Source organism: Cydia amplana, chromosome 6, assembly GCF_948474715.1.
Source record: "Cydia amplana chromosome 6, ilCydAmpl1.1, whole genome shotgun sequence".
NCBI lineage: Eukaryota > Metazoa > Arthropoda > Insecta > Lepidoptera > Tortricidae > Cydia > Cydia amplana.
Genome location: NC_086074.1, coordinates 12,567,889 through 12,587,783, shown reverse-complemented (window position 1 = coordinate 12,587,783; position 19,895 = coordinate 12,567,889). Strand labels below are relative to the sequence as shown.

General features: G+C 36.8%; 2 protein-coding genes across 3 annotated transcripts in view; both read right to left on the bottom strand.

Moving 5' to 3' along the window:
• Positions 1-19,895, bottom strand: part of LOC134649152 (transmembrane protein 17-like) — a 269,508-nt gene that overhangs the window by 187,664 nt on the left and 61,949 nt on the right. The window lies entirely within an intron of this gene.
• LOC134648941 (cytochrome P450 306a1) lies at positions 263-14,332 on the bottom strand. 2 transcript variants are annotated; one of them, XM_063503584.1, is made up of 8 exons: positions 14,147-14,332; positions 4,514-4,838; positions 4,256-4,401; positions 3,470-3,669; positions 2,946-3,396; positions 1,718-1,864; positions 650-824; positions 263-506 (listed from the first exon to the last, which is right to left on the bottom strand). In XM_063503584.1, the coding sequence occupies exons 2-8, from the start codon at positions 4,830-4,832 to the stop codon at positions 325-327; spliced, it is 1,620 nt and encodes a 539-aa protein (XP_063359654.1). In that variant the 5' UTR covers positions 4,833-4,838; positions 14,147-14,332; the 3' UTR covers positions 263-324. The 2 variants fall into 2 exon arrangements, with proteins under 2 accessions (XP_063359654.1, XP_063359655.1); XM_063503585.1 differs by having other exon boundaries at positions 4,514-4,835.

Genomic DNA, 19,895 nt, shown 5'->3' with positions numbered 1-19,895 from the left:
AAGACTATAAGATAACATTCCATCATAGTTTAGGTTCCACCAGTAACTAGTCTACATAATATTAAATAGTTAAGTGATCTTTAATTATCAGTTGGATGTAGAAAATTTCAACTATGTGCAACCAAGTTGCTCTGTACTGAACTTATATTTATACTTTCAGCTCACCGCTAAATAGTATATTACCAATACATTCGCCTTGTAAATATAGCTATTAACAGAGAATACAAATGTGTATTTCAGAAATAAATGAAAAGATAAAATATAAATGCCGTTTATTTATTACGTATTATTTCACACAAAAATCCACTAAGAACAATGTCGTTATTACAATGGATCACAATAGAAAAGCACCGGTGGGGGTGTCAAAGTAAGCCCAACCTTTCCTTTCATGTCTTCTTCAGAAGGAGGGTCTGAAGCAAGTCGTATTTTACGACGACGGAACAGTCTGGCAACCAGGCCACAAGATATCATTCGGGAAAGCTCGTCTCCTGGGCACATGCGCTTTCCTAAGTAAAAGAATATAGCAAGATTTAGCGATCATTTTACAAATAACCCGAATAAGAGTGTTAATGTACTTTCTAAAAATACAATGATATAATGGGTAAAAACTAACTAATATTATTAAAGTAATGAAAATGATTTCACCTACCTGTTTGAAAAGGTATGAACTCTTGAGGTTTGAGGAGACTACCATCGTCAGAAATGAAACGACTAGGCTTAAATTCTTCTGGATCCTTCCATGCTTCGGGATCCATATGAATTGCCCATTGCAGAGGGATTACCATTGCCCCCTTTGGGACTTTGTAGCCTCCCAACATAGTATCCTGAGCAGAGATGTGAAAAATACTTTATAAAAAGTATTTAAATACAAAATACAAATACATCCTTGGTATACTATTTCAAATGCAAAATACAAAATAGTTTTTGAATTTGTATTTAAAATACAAAATACGAAATAGGTATTTTCAAAATACTTTTTAAAAATACAAATACTTTGCGATAAAAGGTACTCTGAATAGTGAATACCTAGTCTGAATTAAAAAGTATTACTCAGAATATCCGAATTGAAAAGACTCTTTATTCTTTGAAAACAGTGTCAATCATCCTCTATCTAAAGTGCAAATTTCTAGTTGTTTGCTCATATTAACCGGAAGGATGGATGGATGATGGTTTATAACGGACAATTTTTAAAAGCATTAATTTAGATTTGTAATGTTTTACAGCTAGTATAATGCCTCTCGTTAGTGTGATGAAAACGTCTCGTTGGTGTTTCATCAGGGCAGAAAAGTTTGTTCTCCTCTTGTACCTTGAAACCCTCGCAACACTTTCCACTTTTTTAACCACTCGCTACGCTTGTGGTCATGTGCGACGTTACTAAACAGATTCAACAGTTCCATGTTAAAAGAATGAGAGAGTTGCCAGGATTGTAACATCAGAAGAGATTGTAACTCTTACCTACATTACCTACTATAAAGTATTTTGTATTTTGAAAATAGAAAATAGGTCCCAAAAACTATTTCAAATAAAATACAAAATAGTTTTCTTCAAAAGGTATTTAAATACAAAATACAAAATAGGTATTTTGCATTTTGTATTTGCATTTTAAATACAAGTATTTCAAATAAGTCACATCTCTGATCCTGAGAAAAATCATTTTTGTCAGGTATACATTCTTACAGTCTAACTAAGGCAACAAACATGACAAACTTTTACAAACCTGTAAACATCCATGAGGAATTCCGACTGGAACTATAGAACGAATACGCTGAGTTTCACAAATGGCTGCCATAAGAAGTGGTAATCGGGTGCTGTCGACTTGATCTTCTTCCGGATATACATTTAAAATTTCCGTTCGTATGCGCTCCTAAAAAAAATAAAAAATTGAAATGGAGAAGAAAAAAACCGGCCAAGTGCGAGTCGGACTCGCGCACGGAGGGTTCCGCACCATCAACAAAAAAAACAAGCAAAAAAACGGTCACCCATCCAAGTATTGACCCCGCCCGACGTTGCTTAACTTCGGTCAAAAATCACGTTTGTTGTATGGGAGCCCCACTTAAATCTTTATTTTATTCTGTTTTTAGTATTTGCTGTTATAGCGGCAACCGAAATACATCATCTGTGAAAATTTCAACTGTCTAGCTATCACGGTTCGTGAGATACAGCCTGGTGACAGACGGACGGACGGACGGACGGACAGCGGAGTCTTAGTAATGGGGTCCCGTTTTTACCCTTTGGGTACGGAACCCTAAAAACAAATACCTATTTATGTGAAAACGAATGTGGTCACAAATAGTTAAGAGCCAACAGGAGTGGTTATTTCTCCATACAAACGTACTCGAATGTTTCCTCGGTGGTTTCCTGAAGCTAGAGCAATGATTTTTTCAACACAGATTAATATTGTCAATATCTGTGTCGGACCGTTTTGCTTTATTTGATATTTTTGTTTTTTAAGGCGCTAGAGCCCTTGAAAAATGGCCAAAATGGCCTAATTGACTATGCCGCAATGAGAGGCGTGGTGTTCAAAACTGATATCAATTAGCCAAAAAGCAAAACGGTCCGACACAGATAATTTCATAATCATTTAGATTTTCAAATTTGGTTACGATTCCTTAAGTTTTGGAGGAGGAAACAGTCGAGTACGAAACCTCGAATTTTTAAATTTTTACGCAGGATTTTTCGCCTTGTCCTTGTCGCACTAGTTTTAGGAGCCGCTTCCGTTAGCGAGACGGATATATTTACCTAAAATATTTAAATTTCAGCTCCTGTTTCGTCTTAAAATATAAACGTACAGTCAGCATCAATAACAGCGGATGAGACTACGCGTCAAAAGAATATACCATTCCCTGGAAGCATTATAATAAGGGATATGTCTCCATATGTACGACGATTAGAGTAATGGCTGATACTTTTAGCGCGTTGATGCTGACAGTAAATTAAAATCTTACCTGTTCCTCCGGATACAGAGCCATATACAATAAAAACCATGCCAAAGTAACGGAAGTGGTGTCTAGGCCCGCTCCAAACATATCAGCTGAAAGGTAGTGAAGTTGTTCATCTCTGACAAAAACTGCTGAGTTATCGCCACTGTCAATTCTCTTTTTTTGTTCCTCTAGGAAACTGTCCACGATACAATCTCCTTCAGTTGCAATTAATGTCCCAGGATCAAAAAAGTGTTCTTCTGCTTGCTTTACATGTTTACTGTACGTGACACATTTAATGTGCCCATCTGGGTGTTCACTATGAAGGTCAGCGTGAGGTGGGTATTCAGCCCCGGGTGGTGTGACTAGTCCCAGCATTTTGCGACGTCTGGCTATTATACTGGCGTAAAACCTGTGCGTTTGTGCTTGCCCTCGAACAAGTGTTTCCATAGTTTTTCGAATAGATGACGAGAAAAATCTAAAAAAAATAGTTAATAAAAGACAAGAAAACAGAATAAAACTTATTGCTATCTACTAGAAACGACACTTACCTCATAAAAGGCAAAAAGTTTACAACACCAGATACTCCCATTTCGTAACACCCTTCCTCTTGGATCTGCCTTAACCAATGCCAAGTTTTGTCTTCAGGTGGGAATTTAAAGCCAAATACTATTTCATTTACTACATTGCCGAGTGAGTTAGACAGCATGTGCGACAAATCCATGGGTGAGCCAGCCGATTTTTCCACATTCTAAAAAAAATTAAATTAAGTTGTCAAAGCATTTTCTCATTTGGTTTAAATAAAGGACTGAGCACTAAAACAGCAAAAAATCGAAGATATTATTATGTATAAGTTTTTGCTGTCTGAATCTCAGAAACACTTTGTCACTGACTAAAGGTCACATTCAACAAAACGCTTAATAAGTGTAGCTTTTTGAGCGGGTAACAAGAAGTCTGAACTTAAGTAGGTAGGGCACCTTCACACCATATTATATGGATTCTCAGTATAATGACCTTATATGCAAATGAAACGAAATATTTAATATAACATTTGAATAACCTTTAATTTATATCATCGGTAGACTTTACATGTCTATCTGTTTGTCTGTGTTTGTGTGTGTGTGTGTCTGGTGTTCTTATTGCAGTAATTTATTAGGACATAGGTTAAAACTTGTGTTTAAATAATATATAATATGTTCATAAACAAAGATTACAAGAAAGCTCACTCTTTTCATTCTCGTAAAGAGAACCATAGTCTTGGTTACAACTACAGGCAACGACTTTATTTAGTCAGAGTAAATAGTAAAATAAACTGTTAAGTATTTTCTATTACTTACCTCTAGAAGTTCATACACTCCACATGCAATTCGTTTCTCCAACTTTTCTCTGGATGCACTATGCTTGCTCATTCCATAACTTTTCAGCCATGTTGTCACCAGTTTTCTTTGATCTTTCCATAATGGACCTTCAGCGCAAATGATTCCTAAAAAAATAAGCGTCAGCAAGGTGTAACAATCAATAGCTACTAGGTACCTACTTCATATATAATATCATATATTAAATAAGGGAGATATGTCTCGAACAATTAGGCTTACCATTTCCGTGCATTATTCCATGGGTTAAAAATAAAGGAGCTCTGCCAGAAAAGGCATCCTTTGCAAAAGCCTCTCTGATTAATTTATGATCGGACAGCACTACCGCATAAATACTGCCCATCCCAATTCCATAAATCGGACCGAACTGCCTGGACAGTTTAGTCAATGTCAAATGCGGATGGTTTCGGTCAATGAACGGCAAATATCCGACCACTGGCAGGCCCCACGGGCCCGGAGGTAAGCTCCTCCATTCTTTAATTTTCTTGCTTATCCAGAACCCCACGACAAACATACATAACCATACAAAAAAGATATCCATGTTCTTCTGAAACAACATTATACTCACATCATGAAGCGCTTAAAATGAGGTATAAAAATGAAATCATTATTTTGTGAAAAGGCTATTAAGAAATTATAGTATTCTTTAAATTTAATCATAAAGGAGTGCATTATGTTGATAGCATTCTTATGCAAATTCGTTAGATGGGGTTGCGTCATCGTTTTAGCTTGGCATCAGCTTTGGCGAACTGGGTTTTAATTTGAATACTGAATTAATCATAAAATTGCACTCTGGATATAATACCATACATTTTATGTAGGTAAGTACATACTGTCATATACATTATGCTGTTTTAACACTTTCAACATAATTTTGCCTGATATGTGAAGTAGAAGATCTGAAAGCTTCGATGGCTACATAACTATAAAGTGTCATTCTATGGAACTTACTACCTATGAAAACAAAAGTCACTGGTAAATCATCAGAGATAATTTCAATATGGCGGTTTGTTTACATAGTTAGCAAGTCCCATAGAATCACACTTTAGTGTAGGTCACAGCTGATACACAGCTGATATAACTTTCACTCCATTAAACCTATTAAAACCTTATAGTACATAAGCCGCATGCTTTCTCATTAAATATTCAGTATTTACTCGACTCTTGAGTTGTTATTTTAATCCCTTTACGCCGCTTCATTACTTTAAAATACTACAGGTGTATTTAAACGTCGTATCTCTACTACTTTTGTACTTAATTATGGTAAGTAGTGGGGAATGTCTTATCTTACAACGTGTTTAATTGTTTATGATGTTTTTTATAATTATATTTTTCTGTGCTTAGTTTTATTAACAGTATGAATTATACAGACTGGTAGCTTACTTTTAGATAAAATTACAAAATTCGATACCACAAGGAATGCCATTTGTAAGAATTGCTAGACGTATTAAGTTATATATATATAAATCGGGTTAGTATCATATGGTCAAGAACGCAGGTCGTCTACAGGGTCAACTCACCTAAAAATCATTTGGGCAAATTTTCAGATAGTCAACGTAAGCGGTCCATGAAGCAACTCGTCACAAAATGATTTCGTCTACTGTCGTATTATCAAATCGTCTTACATGCATATGGTCTAAATACTCGTAGCTGGTCGCCGACGAAGCAATTCGTCTAAAATGTATGTGGTCTAAATAGCATGTCGCCCAAGAAGCAACTCGTCTTAATCAATCGAGTCGTCCTTAAATCGGGTAAAAATTATTTAAGTTAAGATTTTTGATTAATCTAACTTAGTTTTAATGGAATAACTAAAATAAAGGTTATGTAGCATATACTATTCAAGTGTCCTTCCATAAGTGGCCATGCAGTCAATCCAAGATAACAAACCTCGTCTGAGTATTAAACGACTTGTACGAAATAAATTTAAGACGAGTTGCTTTTTATTATTATTATTTAAGCTTCATTTGTTCTACAGTCAGGATTGTTATATTATTTTATTTTATTTTTTTAACTTTGTTTTGGGGCTGACTGCAGATCCCATCTGCTGGGTGAAAGCCTCCTCACTTTTTCTCCACTCATCCCTGTCTTGTCTTGGGCTTTTTGGAGCCAGTCTTTTCCTGCGACGGAGGAGATGTCGTCTATCTACTTCTTTTTGGGTTTTCCTGGGCGCCTCCGTCCTACAGGTCCGGTCCATTTTGTTGCTTCTCATGTCCATCTTTTGTCCTTATATCTGGATACATGACCTGCCCATTGCCATTTTAGATGAAGAGCTTGTTGAAGAGCATCTGTAAGTTTGGTCTTTTGACGTATTATTTCACTTCTAATTTTCTGTATTTTCCTTATATTTAATATACTTCTCTCCATAGATCGTTGACAGGTCGTTATAGCTTTACGTACCTATTCTATTTGTGTATGTCCAAGTTTGGCTTCCGTAAGTTAGACTAGGCAGGATACAGGTGTCCAGTACGATTTTCTTATGGGCTATGCTGTATTCGCCTTTCAAGATTTCCTTCTGGGACCAAAACTTTTTCCAGGCTGTGTTTATGCGTCTGTCCACTTCTTCCTTGTTGTTAGATGGGCTAAAAGATATGTGTTTTCCCAAGTATATGTATTCGTTAACATAATCAATTTCAGTCCCTGCCACATTAATTAATCTTCTTCGACTGTTGGTCATAGCTTTTGTCTTAGATGTGTTCATATGCAGTCCTACTTTCTTGCTCTCCTTGTCAAGGGTGTTCATCATGTCTTCTAGTTGAGTCGCAGATTCTGCAAAGATTATAATATCATCTGCAAAGCGTAGATGGGTCAGACGTTTATCAAGTATACTGATTCCTTTTGTCTTCCATTGTATGTTCTTAAAAACTTCTTCTAGTACTGCTATAAACAATTTCGGCGAGAGTGGATCTCCTTGTCGGACACCTTTGCCTATAGCTATCTCCTCTCCTTTTCTTTCCATTTTCACTCGGCTTACACTTTGGCTATAGATGTTTATTAGGATGTTTATGTATGTTTTGTTGATTTTATATGTTTTCAGAGCTCGCCAGATAGAGCTATGTGTAATGCTATCGAAGGCTTTCGAGTAGTCTATAAAGGCTATATAAAGGGGGTAATTATATTCTATGTATTTTGCTATTACTTGATCCAATGTATGAATGTGGTCTATAGTTGAATATCCCGATCTGAATCCAGCTTGTTCAATTGGTTGGTGTGCATCTATACTTGGCGTTAGTCGGGTCTGTAGTATAGATGTGAAGAGTTTATAGACACTGGACAGCAAACTGATTGGGCGATAGTTGCCGACATCTAGTGGATTGCCCTTTTTGTACAGTAGGATGATATCGGAGCTGCACCACTGTTTGGGAACGGTTTCTTGTTCTAAGACCATGTTATATAAGCAAGGTAAGGCACTAGTAGTGGGGCTCCAATTTTGAGTGCTTCGTTACTGATATTGTCAGGTCCAGGGCTCTTTTCGGGTTTTAAATGAGAAATATGTTTTGATATTTCTAGTTCGGATATTGGTTGTACTGTGTCCTGATTGTTTTCATTTGATTCTAAGAAGGTTGTATTGTCAGGTTCTTTATCTGGTTTCTTATATAGATTTTGATAGAAATTGGTAGCATGTGTAATAACATCTTTTCTATTCTTTGTTTCTCGTTCCTCATCTTGTAATTTTTGTATCCAATCTTTGTGACTTTTAAGTTCTTTATAAGCTCGTTTGGAGCTTCTGTAGGTAACTAAATTTCTTTTGATTGTTTCTTGTCTATGACTTCTGTAATCTTTCCTTATTGCTTTATTTGTTTTCTTAAATATGTTTTTTAGTTCTGTTTTTATTTCTTTTGACTTGTTTTTTATTGCTAACAGTTCTGTGCGTTTATTAAGTAGTTCTATCGTTTCTTGCCTTAGTATTTTTTTCTTTTTTTGTTCATCATTATTAATTTTTAGGCTATTTGTTATTACAGCTTCTAGGCTATCATAATAAGTTTGTATGTTTGTATGTTTTTTAAACATGTTAGTAGATTTTCGTTTAAATGATGTAGGTATTTGGTTTTCTCTTGTTTTGTTGTTGGTGGTTTTGGTAGTGATCTGTAGGCTTTTCTGCTTTTTTTAGGTGCTTCAAGTAGGAGGGAGGACCTTAGAAGTCTGTGGTCTGATGGGAAGGACAATTTGTTTATAACTTCGACATTTGTAATCTGTTTTGGTTTGTTGCATAGGATGTAGTCTATCTCATTCTTTGTTATATTATCAGGTGATGCCCATGTCCATCTGCGTTGTTGTTTTTTCTTGAAATATGTGTTCATGATAGATAAGTGTTGTTCACAAGCATATTGTAGTAGCCATTCTCCTCTTTCATTCCGTTTGCCGTATCCATATTTTCCCATTATTAGGTTTTCATGTTTTCGTGGTTGGCCTATTTTGGCGTTGAAATCCCCTATGACTAGTATATTTGTGTTCTGTGTGTCTTGAGCGTTCTTGAGTTCATCATAGAATTTCTGCATTTCATCCTCCTTCGCTCTTTCGGTAGGTGCATAGGCTTGTATTATAGTTATAGGTTGATTTCTGAATTTTAATTTCAACACTGCTACTCTTTCCGATATTCCAATGAAATCAATGATATTCTGTTTGAATGTTTTCTTTATTAAGAAGCCTACTCCATGGTGTCCTTTTGTTTCTCCTATATAACACAATATAAAGTCTTGGTGTTCTTCTATTTTACATCCTGTTCGTCTTACTTCAGCAAGTCCAATTATATCATACTCAATTTTTTCAAGGGCTTGTCTTAGATCCAGCAATCTTTCCGGAGATGACAGTGATCTCACATTGTATGTGCATATATTGAGTATTTGTTTTTTCTGTGCGCGTTCGTTTCTTTGGGAGGTGTGAGGGTGGTGGTCTAATTCCCCACGGGGACCAGCCGGCTTGGGGAATGTTGGTCTAATGCTCCCGTGGTGACCAGCCATAGTGGGAGATGGGTTTGTTGTTGTTGTTGATGTTGTTGTTGTTTCTGTTGTTGATGTTTTTGTTGTTGTTTGTTTGTTTTTCGGTTGCTTGTGGTTGTTTATTGATAGTTTTTTGGAGAGCTGTCTGTTATTGTGCTTGTATGCGGTACTCCCGGTAATCTGTTTGTCTTCGGTTGTTTGGCGGGCTGGGAGGATGGGATTCTACCTTGGTTTGAACCAAAGTTGTCTGGTGGTGTTTTTGGTGGTGATGATGGTAGCCTTTTTCTTTTTTCCTGTTTACTATCTGCATTTTCTTTAATGATGAGTTTGTCATGCATTATGATGGCAAATTTACCAGCTTCCCTGGCCTCTATCATTTTGGGAAAGAGGGATTTTCTCTCTTCCATAACCTCCTTAGTAAAGTCTTCAGTGATTTTAATACTTGCGGGGATATGTTTCTTATTTTTAAGGAGTTCCAATTTCCGCCATCCTAGCGTTAGGGTTACTCTAATAGGTCTATTCTTGTTGTCAGCTTTCTTCCCCAGCCTTTTTGTATCACTAACTTCCCATTTATCCCATTCGTCGGACTTTATATTTACGTTAATGTTGTTCAGAGTTTTCAGTACTAACTCCATTAAATAAAAAAAAAAAAAAAAAAAAAATTTGTTTATTTCAGACCATGAGATCCATATTTTTGTTAGTTAACCAGAGAAACTTACATCCTATGTTAGTACTTACATAAAAACACTTAGCTCCATTAACTTAACTCCATTAGTTCGTTGTTGTTTTTTTCACTTTCCACCACGCCGTGTATTATAATATTGTTTTTTCTCGAGTCTGATTCTAATGACTTAATTCTGGGTTTCGTTCTCGGCTTTTAATTTTTCCGTTTCTCGAGTTAATGGTTCTAATTTCTCGTCTATTGTCGAGCAGATTGTGTTGTGTACCGTTGAATTTATTGTATTCGTTTGTTTTTCTAGTTGTTCCAACATTTTTTCCCATATTGAAGTTGATTGCTCATCCATGTTAGTTTGACAGCTAGTGTCACTTGTCAACTGTCACTTGGCGGTGCCGGAAGTTGATGTCGATTTTAAGTAGTTATACTCGTACGTATGTATATCGCTAACGGCGAATCACTTTTGTTACAATTATTTATGTAATCCTTTTTACTTTGAGCACTATTCACAATAGTTTTGGAGCACTGGCACTTTTTGTATGTTTTAGTGTTTAGATATCGGCCGATTTCTTTCTTTTATGATTGGGTCTTTTATAGGTTTTTTGTAATTTAGTATTAGTTTTTAGTTCTAATTTAGTTTTATTTTATAGATAAGTTAGTTTATTTAATTTTTTTTTTTGAATGTACAAAAGTAATTATTTTTATCAACTGCCGATTTCTTGTTTTTTGAACTGATTTAAAATTATTTTTCACGAGTACTTAATGACGCGCACCGCTACCATGACAGTCGCGTTTGTAGTTCAATTACTGGCTTATCAAATGTTCTGAAACCAATAAATGAACAATGTGTTCATTTACTGGTGTAGTGTAGATTTCATTTTTTCCTAAATGTATATGTAAACGAAATCGTATTGAGCTTGTTTTTTGTGATTCTGCATAGAAAGCGATTCTGATTCACTCAGCCAATATTGGAACAAACCAAAATTCTAAAGTCCATTTACTAGATGCCTATGTATGAACAATACAAAATTTGGATTGTTCATTTATTGGATTTCTACTAATTATATGTATGAACAGTGTAACCACGAAAAATGCAATGATACGTTTATTATTTTAAGCATTATTTGCTGAGCATGACCTTTTTTCATCAAAATATGCACTTTGTTTTTTGCTCTTTAGAGTTATTTTATTTTTTCCTATTAATATGTAACGGTTTTGTGTTATTGGTGAATAACCATCATTTTATTACATTCTAATCTATTTTAAATCAATGTGGAGGGATAAAAATATAAAAACGCTATCGCTATACCTACTAGAATAGAGCTGGAAACGGTGTTTGTGTTAAAAATTATTTATTTATGCTAATTAAAAATATCAAAATAATGTTCATTCACTGGGTTTTTCGGTGTTCATTCACTAGTTTTTATGTTCATTCATTAGGTTTTTGGGTAGTTTTTGATAAATTCTGCTATAACTCAAAAACTAAGAAAGTAATTAAAAATCGCAGAAATTACTTTCTTATTTATTAAATGAGGATTGATTAAATTTCAGTTAATTATTCCAGTTATTAATGAATGCTGAGCAATGATTTTTCAAACTTGGATAATTGCTTAAGTGTTCATTCACTGGTGTTCTTACCCTACTTCAAAATGTCGACTAATTCCGAAAACCCCATCATATAATATACAGGGTGGCCCATTTAGATCGGTCAGTATGGGAAAATATGAAACTATAAGACATACGACGATCTCTTCTTAGGAACCATGTCTTCGATTTTAGTAACAAGAAAAACTGCATTCATACATTAAAAAAATGTGTACTCAGCTCGGGAATCGAACCCGGACGTTTTGAAAAAAAAAAATATCTAAAATTATTTCTATTTAGATATAGATTGTGTAGGTCTTAAGCAGTAATTGTTACTATGAAACATGATGTCTGAAATGAATAAAATGCATTGTATTCATATCCTTTAATTTATTTTAGTATGTTTTCGAAATGGCCACCATTTTTTTCCAATACATTTTACATAAAAAAAAAATTAAATGTATGAATGCAGTTTTTCTTGTTACTAAAATCGATGACATGGTTCCTAAGAAGAGATCGTCGTATGTCTTATAGTTTCAGATTTTCCCATACTGACCGATCTAAATGGGCCACCCTGTATAGAGTCCATTTTTCGGAATTACCCGAATACACCTTTTATACGCGCTGGCAACTGAACACACTGTCAAACTCAATGCCAACCCGAGTGGGGTTTCATAAGAAAGAAAGAAAACTGGAAGTTCTTTAGGGGGTATATTATTGAGCAGTATTTGGCTTGGCACTTCCACTTCACCAATTGGCACTTTTTTGAAAGCAAATGCTTGATTTGTTGATGCACATAGAAAAATCGCTATGTGTACTTCCCTTCAAAATATCATGGATCCCATCATCAGAAATAGATTTTGAAATACACGGTACCGACTTGGAACTATTTACTTTTGAACAAAAAAATAATTTACAAAATCGGTTTATAATTGCCAGAATTCTGAGGTAAAACACACAAAAAAAACGGTCGAATTGATAAATGCAGTAGTTTTATAAAATATAAAAAATAATAGTTCTTTATCTATAGATATTTAATGGAAAACCTATAGGTATATCATAACGCGGTAGTCTCAAGAAAACACACAATCACATTCACACCCTTTACTTTACTTACTCTATGTACCTACTTCTGAATATCAGTTGTCAGTACTATACGTGCGTAGCTCTTGAGTATATCATAGGTGCGTTTTAGTTAGGGAGGCGAGGTAGCTAAATGGCGTAATTCAACGGCGCCGTCGAGACCTATCAAAATCGAAAGATAAAATAATTTCGAAAAGAAAAGCTCGTATGGCAAAAACCATTTTAGCGGTGGGTTTGGCGTGTACGGTTTTTCAAAAATGTTAAAAAAAACAGTTACTTGGGCATTCTCGAGCGCGTCAGATATTCATACTACGTATGCCCCGAGTGCCTCTGATAACAACGGTATACTAATCTGCCGGTTTGCGTGGTGGGGGTAGGCATATAAAGTAGTCAAAAATGCAAAAAAAAAAAATTTACTCGAGCGCGTCAGATTTTCGGAAGGGGTGTTAAGTAGGCCCCAAGGAAGCTTCCTTTAAAAAAACTGACGATTTCGGCGTGACGATAAGTTACGATGAATTTTTGAAAATGCAAAAAAAAAAGTTTTTTTGAAATACTCGAGCGCGTCAGATTTTCATAGGGGAGGTTTATCTCGGTATCCTGAAAGCATATTTTTTTAATCTGACAAAAATGTTGGTGGGTTCTCTTAATCTGACCGAAAAAGGTTTTTTGGTTCAAAAAATTCCGTGGCCGCGCTTTTTATTTGGACAAAAATGTAAAGAGACCTTTTTTTGTGTAAAATAAAATTACCTTTTTTGTTTATTTAAACTTTTTTTTGTAAAATGTATCGTTCGCGACTTATATGCCGCAACGCGTTCTTAGGAAGACGAAATGGCTCCTCCACACTTCCGGTCATGCGGAAACCGGCAGATTTTGTATTTTTAGTAAGTTTTAGATTATATTCTTCAAAATAAAAAATACAAAAATCGCGCTCGAGAATGCCGGATTAAAGTTTTTTTTTTACAAGTTCGCGACCCTACAACTCGGCGGCGTCAAGGACTTATCGTCAGATTAGTTAAATTTAGTCTTTAAACACTAAAATCAACCCCCAATATCTTAATCTGACGCGCTCGAGTATTTCAGACTATCCATTTTTTTTTACTAATCTGATCGTCTATCCTAGGCGCGCGTCACTACATATAGAGCTAAATACTTTACAAGGTTGTTCTATTAGGTCTAAGGTATCTCTCATATCTTAAACTGCCACGCTCGAGTATTGCCGAAAATTCCCCTATTCGCCTCCCTAACTATTTTGTTATGACATTTATCCCAAATCTCGTATGTTATCTTTGTCACGTTACCGCCATCTAGCGGTCACCGCCAAATATAACGAAGACAAGCACCCATTCCCTGTCACTCGGTTAGTGTTTTTACAAGATCAAGTTTCTACTAAGCTACAAAAGTCATAGGTATATTTTTTTGTAATGAAGGGTAGTACAATATAGTTAACATCGTTAATAGTCATTACGTCACGCTTAGTATGTAAACAAGTTCTTTAGTAACACAATGCTACCAACATAGCAACACAACTGAAACGAAGCATCACAGAGAATGGACAATAGGGAATAAAATTCTTACCGAAAACAACTCCGCCTGCTAGACAACGAAATCGAACATTTAATGTGTCAAGGAAGGATTTGTGAAGTATTAAACACTGTAGGTATATGTACTAATGTATAAATAGATACTGATAAACGCTAGCACAGTCAATGAGAAGCTATCGGAGCGCACTGATCACGTGGCCCCGTTCAAGGCGACTGTTCGCAGCGCCGGCGCTGCGACGATACTAGGTGGAAACAAACTTTATACTGAACTCAAATTTCAAATGTGTTATTCAATACGAATTTTATTTTCAAATTCGATCAATATATTCCGATTCTTTTTAGATAGGAACAGCGTGGGGCTGTTTTGCATTTGCGTCTGCAGGTAAATTTAAAGGAATAAATTTTACCTGGACGTTGGGACTACATATTACATTATATCGTATCTAAAAAAAACATCAACTTTTAATGTTGACGTACAGAGTTGTTCAAAAACGTTTGTCAAATTTAACAAACCGTTGATAATCGTTTGTCCCTCCGTCATTTTGACATTTCTGTTTGTTACAAAGATACATATTTTAGCAGAGGTTTGTGAGAGGTTGTTAAGTTTTAAGGATAAGGAGGAGATAATAAACTATAAGAATATAATTTCAATGGGGTACAAAACCCAAAATCGAGGAGCTTGATTTATGTAGATTGAATCTTCAACTTCATGCAATACCATGTTGTTCCTGCATTTGAAGGGTTTGGCATCAATGGAATTAATGTTTATCTTATCTAAATATGATAACATTAACTATAACAACAGGTGTGAAATATTCACCAACATAAAGGAAAGAAAAACGAATTAAATAATTACCTATCAGTGTTGGGAACGTCGCAGGTAATTTTTGAGATAAAGATACCATAATATTTAAATTTATTATCTTGTACATGCAACGAATCTAAAATCGAAAATAACAATGAATAAATAAATAATATTTAAAATATTTTTTCCAAACATTTTGTTTTAAAAAGTGTAAGTATGTGACATGTGACGGAGAAGAGAATGTTAATATAGATGTATGGCGTCAATGGCGTGACGAGATCAGATAAGGAGTGAATAAATAAGATGAAGTCTAAAAAAGTTTCACCCATTGCAAAAAAGTAGGGGCAAATCGCCTAAGATCTTAGGTATGAGCATGTGATGCGGAGGGATGAAAGTCATGTGACGAGGAAAGTACCTATTAACTAAGAATGAATGAGTGACGAATGTAAGAGGAAAGGAAAACTAAGTACACGATATTAAAATAAAGAATGTGAATTAAGAGATGGCAGGCGACAGAGATGTCTGGAAGGAAGACATATATTGCGTCGACCCGAAGTATAAATTGGACAAGAGCAAGCTAACGTTATTGATGAGATTATACAACTATAATGTACGGTGATCTGATGTTTAAAACCTACAGACATGCTATCCCAGTTAAGTTAATCGCGTCATAAAGTCAGCGATCACTCGGTTAATTGACATTGTAAAGATTGTACCGCTTCGGTTGATATCGGATCTATGGGCGAATAATGTCGTATCAAACCTATGAAGCCTATAGTTACATGCAACATTATTGTTCTCGCAATGATTCGATGAGAGCGCATTTGTTCGTGATATCGATTAGTGTGGGTGTGCGTTTATTCAATTAAGTTCATGTGGGTAAAATGCATAGTGATCTGATTGGTAGTGTAGTGACCAAGCGTCACTAATAAGAAATGAACACAAACAGTACCTTAAGTGTACATGAAGTTTAAAATGGGTCCCTTTATTTTCACCGATCATTAAAATATAAAGCAAGCGTATTCCTTGGAGGTAAGATTGCAAGGACGAAGAGAAGTTTATTAAATATTATTTTCATTAAAATGGTCACACATCTAGTCGATCAGCCTTTTGTAAAGGTAGAGGTAGGGTTTTGCACCCATTTTTATAACACACATGTAACTGTAACGAATGAGGATATTTAGTAGAATAACCAACTAAGTTAATGAGTCGAAGAGATTCACAGAGATTAACATTTTCTGTAGCTTGAAGTGGAGATTTAAGAAATTCGTTATATGAACTTAAATGGGGGATGTTCCGCGTATGGTAAATATCTTAATTTGCTAGAAAGAACTACTACTAAGTAGTAGGTTATTCGTTTAGATGCTTATTACCTGACATAGGAAACAATTTCATAAAAATCCTCGTAAACTATGCTGTAGCAACCATGCGAATACATACCTGGTCTACATATTTTGTGCCTATGAAGTTTTGTTTTAAGTACATATTTCATTATACCTACACATTATTACATTAAACGTTGCACTAAAAAAACCATCAAAAATTTCCAATGCGCACTAATATATATCCGTAAAACAGGCTACGTTTTTCGTTAGGGGTTGCTTATGTACCTATAGTTATCTTCTGTTAAGGTACTGAATAAGATATTTGTATTGTATCGGAGGCGATCAGGCGACACGTGGTCAGGCGCAGCTACACATTAATCGGCATTAGGATCTCGTTACGATTGGTCCGATAAGGCTCGGCCGCTGACCGGCCTTCACACTTCGCGCTGCCTGCGTCCAAGACTACCCGACCTCGCCGCTTGTCGCAAGTGCCCACGATTTTTGTACAATGTATCTTGTAAGTTTTGATGTTTCTTTTATTTTACTGTATAGCCTGAGTATATATTATTATCAAAAGCAGACTAGGAAGTCTATTTGTAGTTAACTCTACTCTTTTTTCACTCAGTCTAGGGTTCATTTTCATTTATAGTTTTTATATCTATCTATGTAGGTATATATTTATTGTAAAATATATTCATAATGTTTATTACTAGTACACTTTATTCATTTATTTAATCGTATGGCATTACATTATATACAGGGTGCTTCCTGTAACAGGAGCAATAAATTAAACTGTATGCTGTACTCCTCAAACTGACCAACATTTGTTCAGCAACTTTTGAAAATAACTCATGTTTTGATTTTTATTACACTTTAAAGTTTATTCTAAGACGCAATGTATTGCATCATCATCATCATCATCATCCTGGCGCCAATCCCAGCTGTGCCCCCGCGCGGGGCGCGAGGACCCGGGGTCCGCCTTCCGACTCCTTCGTGTCCACTTTGCCCGATCTTCGGCGTCCCTTGTAGTGAGTCCGTTGGCACGCGTGTCCTCCTTAACGACATCAAGCCATCGCTTCCTGGGCTGGCCTTTTTTTCCCGTACCGGGAGGAGGCGGCATGGCCAGGCATTTGTTACCCACGTAACTTGCCGGTCTGCGCGAGACGTGGCCATACCAACGAAGGCGGCACTCTTGCAGTTTGTCAGCGATGTCACGGACGCCAAGACTACCCCGAATGTGGGCGATTCGGACGCGATCTTTGCGTGAAACTCCGCACATCCACCGCAGCATCTTCATTTCCGTGACACGCAGTTCCTGCTTGTGCCGCTCTAGTAAAGGCCAAGTCTCGCTGCCGTACAGAAGGGCAGGTCTAATGATGGTCTTATAGACTTGTCCCTTCAATTTAATCGGCATTTTGGGGTCACAAATAACCCCAGTCATCTCCCGCCATTTGGCCCAGGCAGCGGATATTCGGGCTTTGACGTCGCTGTCGATGTCCCCGGTAGTGCTAAGTACAGATCCTAGGTACTTAACTTGATCCGTGCGCTTGACCATGTCCCCGCCCATGCGGACGGGTAGAGGATCTGTACTATTGCAGGCCATGTACTCTGTCTTCGCCACATTTAGTTTAAGACCGCCGTTCTCTAGCAACCCCCTCCATCTGTTCACCCGCTGGACAAGTCGGCCCTTATCAGAGTCTGTCAGCGCGATATCATCAGCATACATGAATAGCCACGGTGGCTGCTCATGGTAGTCTCGGATGCTGGCTGACAGGGCGTCTAATATCACGCTAAACAGAAAAGGGCTGAACACAGAGCCCTGATGTACTCCAACGGTGACAGAGAAGGGGTTGGTGTCACCAACAGCGGTCCTGACTATTGAATCGGAATCGCGGTACATGTCCCGGATAGTGTCAATATAGGCCTCAGGTACAGCCTTGGACCGCAGCGCCCACCAGATCATCTCACGAGGGACACAGTCAAAGGCCTTTTCCTTATCCAGAAACAGGAAATGTAGAGGCGTGTTCTTTGCTCTGTATCCCTCCATGAGGATTGATTGCGATTCAGAGTCCCCAGTGAGTCGGGGATGCTCCGAGTGAATTGCGATTCTCGTTTGTAGCTTAGGGAATGCTTAACCCTGTTAGCTATGCTTTGCGTGTGAGCCGTGTGCTCCGATAGTGGCATTGTTTCAGCCCGAATGTGTTCCACAGTAGTTGACGTAGCTTCGAGTCAGTCGTACTGCTTCACCGAGTGAGGTAGACTTAGAACAGCTCTTCCCTCATGTAACTGCTTTACTGCGCAGAAACGGATCCTCAGAGCAAATACAGGGTCCATCGTTCCGCACCCTGGCCGAAACCCATATTGACACCCCGAGACTGTACACTCCTGTCGGAGTGTATTGCAAATTTTGTTATGTTTAAAGCGTGACAAGCAACGTCAAACACACTGATGTCAGCGTACATTGAAGGCAATATTTATTTTGTATGAAAAAGAAGAAGTCTAAAGGATCCATAATTTTCAAAAGTTGCTGAACAAATGTTGGTCAGTGTGAGGAGTACAGCCTTTAGTTTAATTTATTGCTCCTGTTACAGGAGGCAGCCTGTATACAGATACAGAGAAATCATAAATATCGAGTAGATGGGCACTCTTGGAAAATATGTCCGATACTATGTTCGTCGCCACCACAGTGACAGTTTTAATGTACGTAGGTACATTGAATAATAATAAAATACAATTACTATTAAATAAAAAAGTTTAAAAAACCTCTACACTATATGCCTGCAAAATCCATTATATGTCAAAAAGGCCTTACATCATTTTGGAAAAGAGCTGATACTCTGCTACTGGATCGATTTCTATGAAACATAGCTCTAAGAAACAAAAAATAAACTCGCTTTCACGAAAAAGAAACCGCATCGAAATGAAACATATAACACCCCTTTATTTCCGTCAGAGTATTAAAAAAAATATTCGGTTCGGGCGCGGGCTACTCTACCTAGCAGTGTTGGCCGTAATGTGTAATTCTAATTAACAATTAATCATTTCCATTAACCATTAAATCCGCAATTAGTCAATTGCATTACGCATCAATTTAAATTAAGTTAATTAGAATTGAATTTTGAGACGTTTAATTACATTGATTGTCAATCTAAATTAACGTTTAATGCAATTAAATCAATTTTTTCATAAACTAATAATTAATGTTACTATTGCTTAGAAACTTGGAGCTAGGTATTAAAATTAAAAATAAGCATATGAATACAAGCTTCAGTGAATTATCAGGTCGTGATATTTTAAAATGAGACAACAAAATGACCCTGAAACCTGGCAGTAGGTACCTACTGGAACTCAGGTTTGGTGCAACATAGACACACGCCGTTTAGGTCATCCGACTCGTCTTGATGAGCACTTGGGAGAGCAGTACCCAAGATAGAGCTGATGCTGAACCCTGGCAGTACCTAGTGGAACTCAGGTTTGGTGCAACATAGACACACGCCGTTTTGGTCATCCGACTCGTCTTGATGAGCACTTGGGAGAGCAGTACCCAAGATAGAGCTGATGCTGAACCCTGGCAGTACCTAATGGAACTCAGGTTTGGTGCAACATAGACAAACCCCGTTTTAGTCATCCGACTCGTCTTGATGAGCACTTGG

Excerpts from the sequence above, each read along its gene's own strand:
- LOC134648941 (XM_063503584.1), bottom strand. The coding sequence starts at position 4,832 with ATGGATATCTTTTTTGTATGGTTATGTATGTTTGTCGTGGGGTTCTGG. Across the intron at positions 1,865-2,945 it reads CTCTGTATCCGGAGGAACAG|GAGCGCATACGAACGGAAAT; the intron begins GTAAGATTTTAA and ends TATTTTTTTTAG. Across the intron at positions 825-1,717 it reads TTCCTCATGGATGTTTACAG|GATACTATGTTGGGAGGCTA; the intron begins GTTTGTAAAAGT and ends ATCTCTGCTCAG.